Source organism: Calidris pugnax, unplaced genomic scaffold (genome assembly GCF_001431845.1).
Source record: "Calidris pugnax isolate Ruff unplaced genomic scaffold, ASM143184v1 scaffold17, whole genome shotgun sequence".
Taxonomy (NCBI): domain Eukaryota; kingdom Metazoa; phylum Chordata; class Aves; order Charadriiformes; family Scolopacidae; genus Calidris; species Calidris pugnax.
In genome coordinates this window covers 1,020,186-1,038,330 of record NW_015090794.1, presented here as the reverse complement: position 1 = coordinate 1,038,330, position 18,145 = coordinate 1,020,186, and the positions used below count along the sequence as shown (strand labels likewise).

Here is an 18,145-nt window from a genome sequence, read left to right as displayed (position 1 = left end):
CCCCCTTCTCGGCCTCTCCCGGTGTCATCGCGGGGCTCAGTTGGCACAGGGGGATGGCAGTAACACCCCCTCCGCCCCGGGTTGTGTCTGGGGGTGCAGCACACCCCGGGGTGCGGGGTGCCCCGTGTCTGAGGTGCAGCCACCATCGGCCCTGGCCTGCTTCCACCCCGGCACGCTCTAGACACGTGGCAAGGGCTGCACCGGCACCGCACGGGAGTCCCAGATGCCCACGCAGCTCTCGTCTGGGTGCCCGCAGCCACCATCGGCCCTGGCCTGCTTCCATCCCGGCACGCTCTGGACACGTGGCAAGGGCTGCACCGGCACCGCACGGGAGTCCCAGATGCCCACGCAGCTCTCGTCTGGGTGCCCACACAGCTCTTGCCCAGATGCTCGTGCATCACTTGCACAGATGCCCATGAAGCTCTTGTCCAGATGCCTGTGCGTTCTTTGCCCTGATGCTCATGCATCACTTGCCCAGATGCCTGTGCAGTTCTTGCCCAGATGCCTGTGCATCACTTGCCCTGATGCCCATGCAGCTCTTGCCCAGATGCCCATGCATTCTTTGCCCAGATGCTCGAGCATCACTTGCCCAGATGCCCATGCAGCTCTTGCCCAGATGCCTGAGATTCACTTGCCCAGATGCCTGTGCAGCTCATGCCCTGATGCCCATGCATCACTTGCTCAGATGCCCATGCATCACTTGCCCAGATGCCCATGCATCACTTGCCCAGGCACCCTTGCAGCTCTCACCCAGGTGCCCGTGCATGACTCGCCCTCCCTGACTTCAGGGCTGTGGGCCAGCATTTGCCACCATTATTTATCACCTATCGGGGAGGAGGGAGCAAAGTTGGATGTTCTGTGCCTGTTACGTGGCCGTCCCGGCAGCTTGCAGAGACAGCTCATCCTAATGGGCTCCCTTTTTATCCCTAAAAGCACATCCTAAGGCACAGGCCAATCTGCCTCCCGCTGGCGGCGGCGGAGTTTGGTTGTTGAGGAGGAGAAAAGAAGGTGAGAGCAATGCTAATGATGTTGCCAGCCAGGAGTTAGTAGGTCAAGAAGCTTTTGTTCAGCCCGTGCTGGCGGTGTGCTCAGCACCGTACGAAACGAGAGGAAAGAAGCTGTCCTGGTCCCACGGGTTTCCAATTGAAGCGGGACCAGACAGTTCGGCCCCGGCGCCGGCGGCTGTCTGGGTGCCCAGGTTACGGCATGAAGGGTCCAAGTGTGATGGCAAAGGGCTGCTGGGGGGATGAAGGGAGAGGAGACGAGGCTGGGGAGGGTGGAAATAGTGGGAGAAGGGTCAGGATGAGGCCCTGGGGGCTGTTCCTTTCATTCTTCTCCAGCACCCATATCCCCAGGGCTGGGATGGAGGAGCCCGGGGGAGCTGGGGCGGTTTGAAGGCACCTGCAGACCCCCGTGAGGATCCCCCCCATTTCACCGGGGTGATACGGCCTGTTCTTGTGCACTTTGCACCATGGGTGTCCCGAGCGGCTGGACGTGTCCCAGGACAGCGTGGGAGCCATTCCCAGGTCCTTTGCTCTTGGCTAGGAGAGACAGCAGGTTGAAGGGTTTGGGCTGGGCTTTTTTGCTTTTTGTTTTTAAAGTTTTTTGGGGAAAAAAAAAAAAAAAAAAAAAAGAGGCTGGCTGTTTTTCATCCAAATACCACTGCAGGGAGAGGGGGTGGGGAGGGAGAAACAGCATGGCTTATTGCACGTAAAAACGCTGACAATGTCAAGGAGCCGTCCTGGGAAAAATACCTCTTTCTTAAAAGGAGAAAGGGGGAAAAGCAGCAAGCTTTAAGGGGTTGTTGTTGCTGTTAATTAAGACAGGAAGGTCTTTTGCAGCTTCTTACAATGCAGATTCATCCCCCCTCACTTTGAATCACTCTTACTTTACGGAAGGCAAGTTTGAGGCTGACTCAGGTCATTGCTTGGAGTTGCCATGCAGACCAGCATCCCTGGGACAGTCCCCCATCCCCGAGGACACTGTGAAATGGTGGCTTGGAAATACGCTTGGGTTGGCAGCTGCCCCGTAGGGCTGGTGCTTGTCCCCACAGCAGCAGTGTCCTCCTGGCACCCGTGTCCTTCTGGGCACTGCTGCAAACACGGGGCTCCCACAGAGCCTGGTGCCCCCCCAGGTGCGGGGGAAGACGGCTCGGAGGAGCCCCCACCCCTCTTTTTGGCTTTACAGCCTGACACAGTGCTTTGCAAGCCATAACAACGTGTTGCTTGGGGACAATTAAAGATTTGTCCGTTCCTGCGGGGCACCTGATGGGTTTGGGGTTTGTATTTGGGTGCAATGCCCGATGCTGCCCCGGGAACCCACCCTCCCAGTAACTGGCTCTCCCTCCCCAGGTGGATGTGACAGCCATGGCGCGGCTCTTCGGCTACGTGGACGTGACCGACGCTGGCTTCCTCGCAGCCGTTGTCTCCATTGCCTTCAACCCGCTCTTCTGGAATGTGGTAAGAGCTGCTTGCATGCCGTCTGCCCTCATTACTTTTAGTTTTCCTTTTCCAGCTACAGGGGGATCTCCTTTGGGCCACATTGGAGGAAAAACCTCTTTTGGGGACGTCTGTTAGGCTGGGTGGGCTGAGTGGTGCTCAGTTATTAGGTGTTAGAAGTGGGTGGGCAGGGAACTGTGCTGCAGAGGGAGCTCCTGGGGCTGGGGGTGGCTGTCACTGGTGTCACAGAGGAGGTGAAGGTGGGAGCCAGTGTGGGATGCGGAAGGAATTAGGAGCTGAGCTTGGGAGAGAGGGCAGAGCAATCAAACCCATCCTTCCCAGTCCAGCAGCCAGGCACTGGTCACCACTGGGACTGAGCATAAACAGCATTAGCCCCCAGCGGGGGGCTGCGCCAGATACGTTGCCTGCTGCTTCCCCTTGAAATTTGTTGGCAGCTGGATGTGTGGATGGCAGGAAGCAAAAACAGTCAGCCAAAAGTTAACCTGAAGATATTCGCCCTCCATTGTGCCGCAAAGTCTGGGAAAGAGCTGCAGAGCTTGCAGCAGGCCAGCCCTAAGCAGGAGCAGCGGTACCTGTGCAGGGGTGATGCTCGCTGTCTCAGTGGGGGCCACAGAACTTTGGGAGCTGGGACTGGAAGATTCTCCACTGCCCTTTACTGCTGTGGTCCTCTACCTCCCTGCCAGAGCAGCGAGAATCTTTCCCATCCCTGTTTCGGAGCGTTGCAGAGCCGTTGTGGCAAGTGGGGACCCCGGGCTGGCTGCCACAGGAGGTGACTCCCACCCTGCAGCACCCTCAGCAGCACAGCTGAGGTGCAGGGTGAAACCTTCTCCCTGCGAGCGCTTATGGCAATGGGATGTCATCTCAGCCAAGATTCCCAAAACCGCCCGCCAAACCTCCCCGCAGGGTTTCTCATCCTGGGGAGATCTCCTTAAAAAGGCTTTATTTTTCCAGAGGGGGAGGACTCGGCTCTCTCCGAGCGCGGGGGCTCTTGAGATTGTCTCACGCTGGGCTTTGGAAAAGCGAGGCTCTCCTGGCTGTGAGTCACTTTGGAAACCTCCGTCGGAGCTCTTTGTTGCAGCCTCCCTAATTTTTCATGCAACTCGTTATTAAAAAGTCTCACGGTGTCTGAAATGCGAACTAGAATATGCCACATTATTTCGACTGCGGAGTCATCATTTAGCATAAAGAATCAATGAACAAGAAGATTCAGGATGTGGTCTCTGGGGGGAGAGACCGGCTCCAGTGAGAAACTGCATAAAAGAAAAAGAAAAAAAGTACTTTATTAGCGTCTGCTGCTACGCCTGCGACTCGTGGGACGCCTGCAGCTTGGGAAATAGCGTGGCTTTTTTGGATCAAGAGTTTGGCTGCTGTTAAAGGAGAGGGAAGGCTGATGTAACAGCAGGAAGTTCACTGCTCTGCGTTGCTGTTGTCCCCTTCCAGTGTCTGAAGAGCATTGCCGTTGGCAGCAGGTGGCACTGCAAGCAAGACGTGCAGGGCCTGCGCCGGGCAGCAGAAGGCATCTCTGCATGGGTTTGCAGTGAGGAACCAGGGCTGGTGTGTTGGTGGAAAGCTCTGGGGAGGTGAGCCTGGCACTAGATGTTTCCCCGGCTGCAGCCGGGCCGGGTGGCTCTCACAGTCCGTGTGCCTCCATCCATACGCTTGCTCTGCCCAGGCCCTTCAGCATCTCCCTGGCATTTTCAAGCTCTGCCCCCAGCGTGTGGCTCACACCAGGCACTGCTAGAAGGTTCTTGCGGGGGGCTGTGGGACGTGCAGCCCTGAGCAGGCCCCCCACTCTTGGGTGCATTTTAGCAGGAGTGGCCCCAGCCATCCCTGGATTTTCCCTTTATCTCCTCGCCATCCTTTTTTCCATATGATTGGTGTCCCCTGCCTGCACCTAGCCAGCAGCTCTTCTTTCTTTCTCTGCATCCCTGCACAGGCTCCCTTTGCTTTTTTTTCCTCTTTGAGTTCCTTCCCAGCAGCCGAGATCGCTTCTGCATCTGAATTAGTTTGGGCTCGCAGGAGCTTTAGTGCAAAGGCTGGATTTCTGTGCAGTGCCAAGCACTCTCTGCTCTCTGTGCTTAACGAGTAATGTGGGACCCTGGTCCAGACCCCTCCTGTGCATGAAATTCCTGATTTGGGTTAGAAATGGGGTGGGGATGCATTGATTTAGTTCAGTGTCTTAATTCCCCGTCTCTGCTGAACTCCGGCCAGGTCTGCCTCTTGCAAAGTTTGGCGCCGGGTTGTCCTCGCTGTGCAGTGTCTCTGAATAAATTTGTGGTGGGGAAAGCCCATCTCCAAGTGATGCTCGGCCGATGGAGAGGCACATCCCCAGGCCTCAAGCGTAGCGAGGCGTTTGCCCCGGTGAGCACCGTGCTCGTTTCTTTGGGACAAAACCTGCCAGGTTTGGGGAAGAAGCACAAACTCCGAAAGCTGTGGGGGAGTGTGGCTTCGGAGAAAACTCTGACATTCCTCAGGTCGATTTATGTACTTTGGTTAAGAGAGCAATTCAGAAGACCAGAGCCTAAGTGGGGCAATTTGCAGGACTCCAGCCAGGCTGTGCTGATGCTCCCTCCTGTTCTCCGCAGGGGAGAAAAGCTCTCCAAAAAAGGTCTCAAGACTCCTAATTCCCAACCTCCTCCCTGCAGGCAAGTGCCAGGGGGTACCATGAATGTCCCCCCAGGTTTCCCCGCTGCTTTTCCCCACCGAAACCAGGCCTCACACTCCCTCTTTTGCTTCCCCCCGCTCCGTGCCAATTAAAATCCTGCCTGTCCTCAGGTGGCCCCCAGGTTATGTTGTCCGTGGCACAGCTTGGATGTGTTCCTGCACTATTCTCTGGGTTTTTTTTTCTTTTTGTTCTTTTTCCATCTCTCATCCTCATGCTGTCTCTGCTTTCCCACCCACCGCGGCTGTTACGAAAGGAGCTGCTGGGAGCCACGATCCCATGTGAGACACAGCCCAGGCGAGGCCCCGAAAGGCAGCAGCAGAGCTGTTTTGGGGATGAAGTTGCTTAAAACTCCCCAAGGATGTTCATCGCGGCCGGGAGACCTCAGCCACCGTGGGGCTGTTGAGGGGCACCCGGCGAGGAGTAGGCGCGTCGCTGGAGCTGTGCCATAAAACGTTAATGAGGTCAGAGTGATAGAAACTTCAATAAATCCCATCTGTGTTTGGAAAGCCTCAGAACGGTGGGAGAAACTTCCCGTCCCTTGGTAACTAAGGAAGGTATTAAATAACAACTCCTCAGGGACAAACATTTTCAAGCCAGGAGAGGCAGAGAACCTGCACGCGGGAGGCTTTGAAGAGCTCGCTGAGCCTTGGCACCCGGGGAGTTTCTAGAAAGCGGGGAGGTTTCTGGTACCCTCTCAAAACCAAACAGGCCAGGGCTGTAGCTGTGAGCCAGGTAGTCTGACGTCCATCACCACGCAAGTGAGTTTCAAGTGGGGAGCGTGGCCATCAGCAGTCCTTTCCTTGATTTGAGCCTCTTAAAAATTTACGGCTGGCGTCACAGACAGATTTAGAAATGGCCCATCTTCAGCTGCCCCCCGAGAGCTTGCTCCTCCCGTCACCTCCGGTGACCCCCTCGAGACACCCGTGTCTCTTGCAGGCATCTGCAGGGGGAAACCTCAAATGTCACGGTTAGGAACAGGCTTAGCATAGTTTAGCATGATTTTAAAGAAAATGGACCCCATCAGACAGATGTGATTTTATTCTTCAAGGTCGCAGCTTTTCCTGTTCAGGGTAACAAGATCTCTGTTCTAGACTTCTGTCAAGCGTTTAAACTGCATGAGGTTTTGATTAAAGAAGTAGTTGCACAGGGACCTGGGCTGACAACGCCTGGCTCCTGATGGATGTGTATCTCTTGGTTCATTTATTTTTAATTTCCCATCCTTTTCTCCTTCTTTGGAGACTAAAGGAATCTGCCAAGTGGATAAAGAGTGCCTGTGCTGGTGGGGAGGGGGAAGTTCACAGGTGCTGGCAGCCTGATTTCACCTACCTCTGACCACTTCTTGCTAAAATGGGAGGAAGATGCCTGGCCCAAAACCTCCCCACGCTGCTGGGAAGCAGCCAGGAGCTCGGGAGCTGTCGGGATTCAGACCTTAGTGAACCAAACTCCTGAGAAACCTTCTAGGGGCAGGAGAAAAAAGCCTGATGCTGGGGGATTTCAGCAGCTCTCGCTGTTTGTCTTACAGAAGGGAAGGATTTGAGCGGCGGTTTGATGGTGGTGTGTTAGCACCTCGCTGGGGAAAGGAAATTGCAGGGCATGAAATGGCTGTGCGAGGGCTGGAGAGGGAGGCAGAGCCTTGTGGGGAGCACACCTGGGTGAGCTGAAGTTGCCAGGGTTGGGAGATGAACGAGTTGGAGTTGATTTAATAATTTTTTTCTGGCCTTTGAGTTTTGCAAACCTGCAAGAGTTTCCTGGGCTCCCCTGCAAACCTCTGCCTGCAGCTGTGGGTGAGAGCGGAAAAACAGCCCTCCAACATCTTCTGGAAAGTGCTTTTAGATCCCGTTGTAGAAGCCACGACACAGCGACGATGATTATCTGCTTACAACAGATGCTAGATCAATAGCGGGGCTTCAAGCTACGCTGCGAGGCAATTGACTGCAGAAAGTGTTTCTTTATTGGGGTAAAGCTGGGTTTTGCAACGAGGCTCGGATTCGCTCTTACATCTCCGGTTTTAAAATGTCACCCCCAGCTCTGATGCCTTTCATCCTTTGTGCCGGGAGAGAACGCACATTATTCATAATTGGACTCTCTACCAGGCAGCAATAGCCGTTTTCATTTCCTACAATGCCCGAGAAAGAGTGAGGATTTGCTGCTCTTTTTTTTGGCTTTTTTTTTTTTTTTGCTTTCTCCCCCCAAACAGCATTTAGTAGCAATTTTATTCCGAGTGACTTGGTAACGACGCTTCTCACTCTGGCTCCGCAGCGATGCTGTAACGCGGGCGGCGAGCGGACGGCATCGATTCTCCGGCCGTCGCGTAACCGAGCGAGCCCTGGCCGGGTGTGTGTGTAACACTCTTTGGCTCCTAAATTTAGCATTTTCCAGCGCGTCGGCACCGCTGCGAGCCACGTAACAGGCACCAAAACTGGGTCGCATCCTCCTGGCCTGCTGGCTGGAGTGACACAATTAGGAGCGCTGTCACCTTGAGGGAGAGGCACATCCTTCATCCCAGCACCGCTTCCCTGCAGCCTCCCAGCCAGGGGTGGTGGTGTTGTCATCTAAATCCTCTTTAAGAAGCTGTGCAGTATCTTTTTATGGTGTCCTTGCAGGCTGAGCTGCCTGTGGCGATGGCAAGGCTTGTCATCTAAATCCTCTTTAAGAAGCTGTGTGGTATCTTTTTACGGTGTCCTTGCAGGCTGAGCTGCCTGCGGCGATGGCAAGGCAGGGGGGGATGATGGAGCCCAGCCTGGGTTGGCAGCTGTGAGCTGAGATGCTTCATCTGTGTGTCGAGCCAGGCAGGGTCTCAGCCCTTGGGGCTCCATTCTAGCTGCCACCGTGCACGGGTACCAGCCCCAGGTGCTGGGGTGGCTGAGCCATTTCCGTGCCCATTCCTGGCGTGGATTTGGGATCCAGCTGGTGTGTGACGTGCCTGCTCAGCATTTCCCTAAACCGAGGTCAGAATCCGTCTCTCACCTCCCAGTCCCCTATGGATCGTGGCCAAGCTGACCCAAAAAAAGCAACCTCCTTTTTTTAGCTTCTGCAGAATGCTTCTCTAGAAACCCAGGGTGCTGCTTGTATATACTGGACTTTTCTTGCTTAGTGTTTTAAAAATAAACTGCAAGCTGCTGGCAGCCCTGCTGGAATAAGTCAGCACAGGCACAAAGGATGCAAAAATATATTCAAGCCAAGAGTCTTGTTTCCATATACACCAGAGGTTTATCTGTAGACCCCAGAAGCTGGAAGAGGCCCTTTTCCTCTCTGTTCCTCTCCATCCCTATCCTGCCATGCTGCTGCTAAACGCTTTCTCCTGCTGAGGTGTTGCTCAAAGATGTTAATCTATGAAATGGCAAGTCTGTGACCACCTGCATCCCACGGGAAAAGGGAAAAAATGTGGCTGGAGGCAAAAAAGAAAGCAGTGTGATCTACCCAGACCTGGAGGCGTGGAGAACGTCAAGTCCTCCTGTGTGGCCCTGGGCTTTGACAGCATTTGTGCGTAGCCCCAGGGCTGGAAGCTGCTGGAGAAACCCATTGCCTCCCCCAGGGACATCGGCTGTCCCGGGGCCGGACGGGGGCTTCCTGGGTTGCGTTCCTGCCGCGATCGCAGACGTGAGCTGGGTGTTTTCTGGCTGTGCCATGGCTCAGACCATTTAGCAGAAGCCTGCCCTGTTCCCAGAAGGATGGGATCTCCCAAAATAGGCTGCTTTGACGAAGAAATGCAGAGACACGCAGTCTGCTGGGTGCTCTTGGGAGGTTATTTCCGTAAGACCTGCTGCCCGGCTTCCATCACGATGTAATTGCATCTCCTGCGTGCCTGGAGATTGTGATGGGGAGGGAAGCGTTGGGGTTTCATGATGGGAGTGCTGGATCTGGTTTATGGCAAGCTGGTGGCACACAGGGTTGGCACCCCAAAGAAAATGCTTCCTCATTTTCTCTATTTTCTCCCCCTTGATGAACTCCAAGGGGACACTTATCTCCCGTTGCTCACGCGGCAGTAGCAAATGGGTAGTAAAGCAGATGAGTAAATCACTAAGGCAAAACTCTCCTTCTCTTTTCCACCTGTATTGTGTCTCCAGTGACACAAGTAGCTGGAAATGGCATGTGGCAGGAGCATCCCATGTCCCTGCCCTCTTGAGTGTGAAGCCAGGTAGTTCAGCAGCCCGATGACAGCAGCGCTGGGTGGGCACTGGTTCCTGGTAAATACTAGGAACCTCACCCCAGTTAAGGCAAACAAGTATCTGCACTCCCCCCAGGGCTGCCTGCCTGCATCAGCTCCCTTACATCCCCCTTTCTAAGGCATCCTGACAAAGCTTTGAAACCCCCGTACCCCAACCTGGGGAGAAATCCTTCATTTTTGGAAGCTTTTGGGATGAAATAGCCCTACCCAGCCAGCTGCTGCCTGGTTTTCCTTTTCCCTGCCAAGCCATCCAAGCTTCCATGCTTGCTCACGTGCAGGGAAAGAGGGGCAACTCTCTTAGAAAATGATAAATTTGGTTGCCAGAAAAGCTAGAAGCCCCAAACTTGCACACCTGCCTGTGGCTTCCTCAAACTCCCCCGATCTCCCAGCGAATGTTGGGGTCAGGGAGAGAAAAGCTGGAGGAGCTTTTGATTTTGCAATGTGTCATTGAAATCGTGAACCCCCGCAGTGCATTACCTAGTCGTCTGGATCTGGTAATACCTTCCTTGTTTTTTTTTTTATCTTGCAAACCCCTTTTTATTCCCTCCTTTTACTCCTCCAGACCAGGGATGATGCAGACGTGGGCTTGTTCTGCAGGTCGGGACGTGCGAGCTGCTGCTTTGTCTGGCTGAAGGGTTTTCACTGGCTGTCTTGTGTAGGCACAGTCATTTTTGGTGTGATCCTTTTTTGCGCTTTTGGGAAGAAAAAGCAGGCTGCGAGCAGCTCACACCCCTGAAGTGGGTGAAATGGAGATGGGTTTTAGCAATTTTCTCTGCCTTTGGCTGGTGGGGGAGGCTTGACCGTCAGGGCTCATAGAACGCCTTCATTGCCTCCTTTGTGCAGTGGGAGGTTTGCTCATTATCTGGCTTGTGCTTTGCTTATAAAAGAAGCTGTAATTGTAACAGCTCCTTGCCATAAAAGCGCAAAGACATTTTCGGGGAAGGAAAATGTACGTGTGGCTTTTATGATCCTTTACAGTGCTCCTTCTGCCTGACTTTTCTCGCCTCCTGGCCTTTCTCCAGCTTCAGCTCTGTGCCTGCCTGGTGCTCAGTGTCACCACCTCTGGCTCCAGCCCCTCTTTTGCTACAGAAATGCCCCTTGTAGAAAGAAAAAGTTGAGCATCCTCCTCGTCAGTCTTGTTGGGTGAAGAGGGAAATCCCCAATTCCCCCCCAGGAACAGGGTGTTCCTGTTCCTGCCTCTTCCCCCAGAGCTGTGTTTTCTGCGGCGAGTCCAACAGCAGATGCTCAATCTGCAAAATCCCGGGGAGGATTTTGAAATGGGAAAAGAAACCCCGTCCATCCGTCTGTGTCTACAGTGTTCAGCTATAACAGGGCTGGAGTAATACCAAATCACATCACCATGGGGCACGCGTGGCCATTCCTATTAAAAACTGAATGACCTCAGATGAGATACAGTATTTTTAATGACGAATCATTCCTATTAAGTGCCCTTTCCTGTTTATTTTTACCAGGACATTGTTTTAATGGCTGGAGAGTTACTCATTTGATTCCCAAGGCTGGAGAGCAGCAGTTTCATTTCAAGACTTTGTCGTGCAGTCATTTTCCAGAGAACGATGTACTCAGAAGCCAAAGCGAGTGCGTTGCCCAACTGAGGAACATTCCTGCCTGTAGGCATCAGGCTTTGGTCTCTGGTGTGGATGTGTGGGGATCCTGAGCTGGAATGACTTGCTCAGCCTCCCCCATCCACCTCCGTGCAGGGCTCTGGTACAAAGGCATGGAGCAAAAGACCATAAGAGGGTTTGAGCAGTGCCTGCAGGGCTGGTACGTGCATCTCAGCATTGGGCTTTGAGGTTGAGGAAGGAGAAGGGAGCTCCCCTGGGGTGCAGATCACTGGTTTTGGGGATGATTCATCGTTCGCTCAGCTTTTTGGGTTACGCTTCTTGCATTGAACAAATACCGTGGGGCACGTGGTTGCACCCACCAAAACCCACAGGAACCCCAGCGGTGACACCAGTGAGCCCGAGGGGTCTGGTGGTTGTGTTTAACCCTTCAGGTTGTTGTTAATGTGTTGTGCCGCCCGGTGTGGACATCTCATCCCCGAGGAGAGGGGGAACAGAGCGCCCGGCTGCCCGCCGTACATCAAGATCAAACTGTCCCTCTCTATTGTTGGCCCCGGGGACGACAGCAGCATCGCAAACATGCGTGTCCCCAGCGCCGTGGGGAATGTTCCCAGGGGAGGCTTAACAGGGAGCGGGGAACGTGATATGTCGAGCAGCGAGAGGACGGGAGGCCAAAATCCCACCCGGTGCAACCAGTACCTCTTTTCCAACGAACTCTCACTACTCTGTGAAGGGGTATTAGGTTTCTCTCGCGTTTTGTGCTCTGCGAGGCGTATTTATTTCTTTTTCTCCCCCTTTCCCCGTCCCCCCCCCTCCCTCCCATCGCAGCCCCTGGGGGGAGAGATGAGCGAGTACACGCTGTCCAAAGGACGGGTGTGTTGGGAGTCCTTATTAGCAGACTTATTCCAGAGAATTAAACCCTAATTTCACAAAAGGGCAGCAGGAGAGCGGCTGCGGCTCTGGGAGAAGCCGAGCCGGCTTTGTGTGTTGTTTGCAAATGGCACAAGAAGTCCTGGTCCAAGACTTGCTGGTCCTGGTCATTGGGGTATTACGACCAACGGAATAATTGTTGTGTTTCTTTACTATTTAAAACAAAAATTGCAAAGTAGTTTACAAGAAAACCAGCCGTGTCTCTGCCAGTCTCTGCCATGCTGTCGCTTGTGCCTCCGCTTGTTTTGTTTTCGGTTTTAGGCAGGGTTTTAAAATGTTCCCGATCATCTTCCACTTCACCTTCTGACAACCCTGCTGCAAAATGTGCCTCTGCGACACCCGTCATTGTCTCTCCCTGAATTAATTGTTGTGTGTAATTGCGACCTGCTGCAGGACGCTGTCTTGCTCTATTAAAAAGAGAGATGCTAATGAAGAACATTGGGTACCATATTACGGGAGAGCCAGGCTCGACTCGCTGGGACGCGTACTTGGCGTACTGTTATTGCCAGCCCGGGCAGAAATGGTGTTTCTGTCTCTCGTCAGTCACTGGCTAATGATTGTAATTTTTACTTGCTGAGAAACTCTGGATATAATGGACTTCATTAACGGATACATGAGATGCTACCAGACCTGCATTAGGGGGAAGAGAGGAAGAAAACAACCCCTGCGTGGAGGCAATTTTATTATTTATTTGTAGCAATAGGAGTGATCCAGAATTAGTGTCAGATTCAGCGGTGTGGCTAATGAGCTGGGCTGAGCTGGAATCCAAGCAAACCTATTAACGAGAGCAAACGGCAAAGGCGATGCCCGGGTCTGCAAACCCTCACATCAAACACAGGATGTGCTTTTCCTTCCTCTCCATGGGACTGTGTGGTTGTGTGCTGGTGTGTTTGCATCTCAAGAGGCTTCTGTTGGCTGATCATCCCCAGCCTTTCTCCATCACCATCTCTCCTGCCAGCTCCATCTTACTCCTGTATGTTAGTTGAGCTGGAGCTTCTGATTTATTCTTTAAGACAGCAGAGCCCAAGTATTTCCACTCCCATGGGCCACATCTGCTTGAAGAATTGCCTGACTTGAAATACAGAATCACAGAATGATATGGGGTTGGAAGGGACCTCTGGAGATCATCTAGTCCAACCCCTTGCCAAAGCAGGTCCACCCAGAGCAGGTTGCACAGTAACGTGTCTAGGCAGGGTTTGAATGTCTCCAGAGACGGAGACTCCACCACCTCCCTGGGCAGCTTCTTCCAGGGCTCTGCCACCCTCAAAGTGAAGAAGTTCCTCCTCGTGTTTAGGTGGAACTTCTTATGTTCAAGTTTGTGCCCATTGCCTCTTGTCCTGTTATAGGGCACCACTGAAAAAAGACTGGTCCCATCCTCCTGACACCCATCCTTTAATTATTTATAGGCGTTGATATTTATAGGCAAATACTGCAGTGTCCAGTCCCAGTTTTGGGTGGCCAGCAGTGGCACATCTGCAGGTCCAGCTGGTTGGGGACACAGTGACAGAGTTGGGTGCTCACCCAGCTACCCGAATGTGTATCAGAGCTGCAACTAAATACAGGTCATACGGGAGAGCAAAAAGGCACTTGAATTAGCTGAGATCTCCGGTTTAGCTTTATACGGTCTCTTTGCAACGAATCAGAGGCTGGAAGAAATGTCAGAGTCGATAGGTGACCTCAATCTCCTTTTACCTGGAGCCAGCAAAGACTTGTCTCAGCTCAGTAAGAGGATATTTCTTACATAGGATGCACTTAGTGAAGATTGTCCGGTTTTATTCCAGCTAGAATAACTGGGTTTTTAATCAGGCTGACCTTATTTGCATCGGCGATAGCGATGTGAGCTAGAGGTTTGCAGCGATGGCTGGAAAGCTTTGAGGAGCAGGGTAGATGCTTTGTGACGAAGACAGAAAGCTTTGTCCCCCACATTTAAAGCCAAAATCAAGGCGTTGGAGCCTGCAGCGAAATCAGAGGCACTTGGCCCCAGAGCTGTGGATCCACTGGGATCCAGGGCCTCGTTTGGAAATAACGCCACGGAGCGGAGGCGCAAAAATAGAAGGGAAGTCTTAAAAAAAAATTAAAAAAAGGAAAGAGAGGCGTTTGTCTTGTAACGTGGCATTTGTACTGAGCGCTTGCTGACAGTGTGGTGCAGCAAAGAGCTTGTCTGCCTTAAATCGATGCCAGTTCAAACATCGTCAGTGCTATTGTTGGATCGCTTTGTTTGAAAATGGGTCTTTTGGGTAGACGGCCTGTTTCGATAAAGTGGCTGCGTGTGGAACACTTCAGGCACTTTCCCCGGTTTTGCTTTTTTTAGAGGTGCGTGAGTATGAGCAACAGGGAAAAAAAATAATAAAGCAAATACAGGATGGAAGACGGGCAGAACAGTCACTCACCCGAGAGAGCAACACACACCTTTGCTTCGGGTTGGTTTGGGAAGGTGCCTGCTATGGGCTGCCTGAGCTCAATCGAACCCGTTTCACTCAGAGAAAATGCTCCGGGCGTCAGAAAAATGTATGAAAGTACAAGGTTTGAGGTTTTCTGGATGGGAACTGCGTGCCGGGGAAAGCTGAGTGTGTGCCAAGTCATCTGGGCATGGAAGATGAGGAAAAAAAATCCAGTAAAATGCCAGGCAAAATGCTTCCCTGTCCTGTACACGAGATGCTCAGCGCTCGCCTTCCCTCTGGGCTCCAGCAGAGCCCCAAATCTTTGTGCAGCGGCAGCCTCTGCCTTTCCCTAATCCTGGAATATTATTTGATTTGGTTGTATTACTGGATTAGAGGAGCTGGGTGGGTCCTGGCTGCTCCCCGTTCCCCCATGCAACCCATGTCCTTCCCAGTGCTTGGCTGTCCCCACCACGTCTCAGCCTGGGGCTGGAAAGGTCCTTCCCCATCCCGTGCTGCGCTCTGGAGAAATCATTATTTTCCAAATACTTTTTCCATGGGTTTTTTTTTGGCCGGAGGAGTCAGTTTGGGCCGTGTGGGCTGATCCCCTGCCCTGGAGTGCGTCGCCCTTCCCCTGCTCCATCTCGGGGGGCTGCTCATAAGGGCTCCCAATGCCCACTCTCAAAATTAATTAACACGGCTCGACCTGGATGACTCAAAATCACCTGCCTTGGGCTTCCAGCTCTTCAGACATAAATCATGAGCTCCTTGCCTTGAGGAGAAACTGTTCAGATTTTGTGTTGGAAATTGCTGGCAAATACAGCCCATATGCCGTGTCATTTTTGTTTTTATTGAAGAGGAGAGGATGTGGCTCATGGAACATCGGCGGACTCGCGTTGCCTCGGCGTACGTTAAGCAAGGGCTTGTTTTCATTGCAACCAGCTAATGAGATGGTACTTTGACAAATCACATAAACACTATTAGAGAAATGAAATTTATTATCTAGCTGCTTATCATGAGTGGGTTCAAGGTAAAGACTCGTGTGGAGGTAATCTCAAGGGATGGCTTTGAGGTAAAGCGTACCTAGTCCTTATGAAACCCTTATCTGTTTACCTGCCAGCTTGTTTTGTTTCCCCACCTCAAGGCTGTTAGCTGAGGTGACCCGTGCCATTTCAGTCCAATTACTTTCACCGGGGATGGCTGCGAGGGGGGGTATTTTTTAGGGCTAAATTCAAGTAGGTTGAGCATCTTTAACAGTCATCTTTCCACTTCTGAAGAAGTGGAGTCACTTTACTCTTGTCCCTGTGTTGAAATGCTTGCACTGGACAACTTGAACCTCTCGTTTGTCCTGAAAGTCACTAGAAGAGGCTCTTAACTCAATGATTTTGGTGACAGGCATCGCAGGCAGTGAGGGTTTGTCACGCCAGCTCGTCTTAGCACTGCAGCTCCACAGCCAGCCTCTTGGTTTTGGAGAGGAGCCTGCCCTTCTTTCCACTTGTAGATGGTTCTCTTCTTCAGCCCTTTGGATGTTCTCATTTATTATTTTTTTTTGTGCTTTCCAAGCCTCCGGTTCCACTGCGGGAGTCTGCGAACGTGTGGTTTTCCCCCTCCGTGAGGCTCCCCGTCACCTGGGTGTGCAGCCCCGTGGTTCCAGCTGGCTCTTCCACGCCGTGGTGGAACCAACCCTGTCCCTCCCAAACCCCACTGCTGTTTCTTTTGGCTGGAATAAACAACCGCCCCCCACCCACCCCCCCAGAGCCCGTGAAAAGGCAATGGAAAAGTCTTCCTTGAGTCAAATCCACACTTTCCTTTCCAAACTGAAAGCCCTTGGCAGAGACGGGTGAGCTAAGCCGTCCCGCTGGGCTGCAGCTTGCTGATGGCTGTTATTGCCATCATACTGGTGGGGAAATGGGAACGGGGATGAACTAACTGGTGTAGCCTTCTGGGGAGACCTTTCGTGCCTGAGCCAGCCCGTCCCCATCTCTTGGGACACGTCATGTCTCTGATCATCAGGTTGGGGTGCCCAGAGCCTCCAGGCTCCAATGGGGAGTCCCTGCCCAGCTCCAGCTCCACGCACATGGGCTGTCACCCATTGTCCCCAGTGCCCGTTGCTCATCAGCAGTCCCTCTCTGGGTGCATCTTTTCTTGGTGTTTCGCCATAAAAAAGACCTTCACAAGCTGCACGGGCAAAGTCTCCAGCCTTGTGCTGTCTTAGAGCTCACATGAAACCGTTAAGACGGTGCCTGTCTCTTCTAATATCACTTCAATGTTTTAATTGCATGAACTGGAAGCTGCTGCTCCGGTACTTAGTGGGAGAACTTTCCAGGGCTTTAATAATGTGCTAAAAAGCTTTCGGGCTCCATTACCGTCTCATGGCTCTCTGTAATTGAGTGTCTGCAATTTGAGAAGCCTTCAGAGAAATAACTCGGTTTCTAGATCGAGTAGTCCAGAGCTGCCGTGGCTTTCTCCAAGTGCAGGCAGGAAGCAATTAAACCAAGTTGAGCCTGTGGGGATGCTGGCAGTAACTGGCAGGAGATGGCAGCCTGTGACCAGCTCCCCCGTGTTGGGGGTGCATAAGGGACTGCCCTGCTAAAGACTGGAGTGGAATCATAGAATCATCTAGGTTGGAAGGGATCTTGCAGATCATTGGGTCCAACCATCAACCCAACACTGACAAAACCACCACTAATCCATGTCCCTCAGCACCACATCTGCCCGGCTTTTAAATGCCTCCAGGGATGGCGATTCCACCACTTCCCTGGGCAGCCTGTTCCCGTGTTTGACAACCCTTTTGGTGTAGAAATTTTTCATAATATCAAATCTAAACCTCCCCTGGTGCAACTTGAGGCCATTTCCTCTTGTCTTATTGCCTGTTCCTTGGGAGAAGAGATTGACCTCCACCTCCTTACAACCTCCTTTCAGGCGAGACCAATAAGGTCTCCCCTCAGCCTCTTTTTCTGCAGGCTGAACATCCCTAGCTCCCTCAGCTGCTCCTCATAGGACTTGTGCTCCAGAAACTTCACCAGCTCTGTTGCCCTTCTCTGGACACGCTCCAGAACTTCAATGGAAGAAGGAAGAAATCCAATGTCTGCCTCATGTTGGGAGTCACAACAGATGTACATGGATGGACCAGCAATGGGATGGACCCACCAAGGCGGGTGCCAGGGAGTCATCACAGCCCAACACACTGCTGCTCGGCCACCGAGTCCCAGCCATGGGCTAGACCTCCTGGGTTTGGGGCACCTTCCTGGGGCCACGTGCCCACCCGGGGCTGGCCCGGTGCTCGCTGGCGATGCAGGGAAGGCAGTTCTGCCGACGGGCGCTTCGTATCGGCGCTGCACGGGGAACGTGACTGCGGGGAGGTGACGGCTAATTGCTGCAGCGAGTCAAGGACTGTTTAAGCAGCTAATTAATTCCTCCTAATCAGCCCTTGATCTGTTGAAAACTGCATGGCATTATCTCCTCTGCTGCAACACCTTGATAATTCCTGTCTGAATGGCCTTCACGGAGAACATATTTAAATAAACTCAATAGAGATTTCAGACAGATAGCAACTATAATTACCAGCTTGTACAAATTAAACCGTGGTTTGTTCTGTTCTTTTTCTCCTGCCTTCGCTGCCCAGAGCTCCTGCTAATCATGTTCTTGCTGCCAGTGGCACGACGGTCCCCGGGGCGTTTTCTGCACATGCCTTCGGAAAGCCGGTGCCCGGTGATGAGGCGGGCGCTCGGTGGGCTGGTGTTTCGGATGAGGCTGCACGTGGGCACGTGCCAGTCTTGCTGGGTGCTGGTCTTGTGCTGGGAGCTGGGTGCTGTGCCCGTGTTGTGCCGGCGAGCTGCAGGAACTGCCCCCACACACTCCTCGGGGCTGCCATGCTCCGTCCTCCCCAGGACCAGCCCTGCGGTTTCCCCTCCTTTCTCTCCTGAGGTTTGCAATCTCCTAGAAAAGTGGAATTTTTCTCACCT

The 18,145-nt window shown here is 52.8% G+C and overlaps 1 protein-coding gene across 2 annotated transcripts in view; it reads left to right on the top strand.

The window, feature by feature from the left end:
• PEMT (phosphatidylethanolamine N-methyltransferase) overlaps window positions 1-18,145 on the top strand; it is a 47,216-nt gene that overhangs the window by 2,520 nt on the left and 26,551 nt on the right. For both annotated transcript variants that reach the window (XM_014936727.1, XM_014936728.1), the window contains exon 2: window positions 2,352-2,459. In XM_014936727.1, coding sequence (XP_014792213.1) covers window positions 2,367-2,459 — 93 coding nt within the window. In that variant the 5' untranslated portion in view covers window positions 2,352-2,366. The remainder of the gene's footprint in view (window positions 1-2,351; window positions 2,460-18,145) is intronic.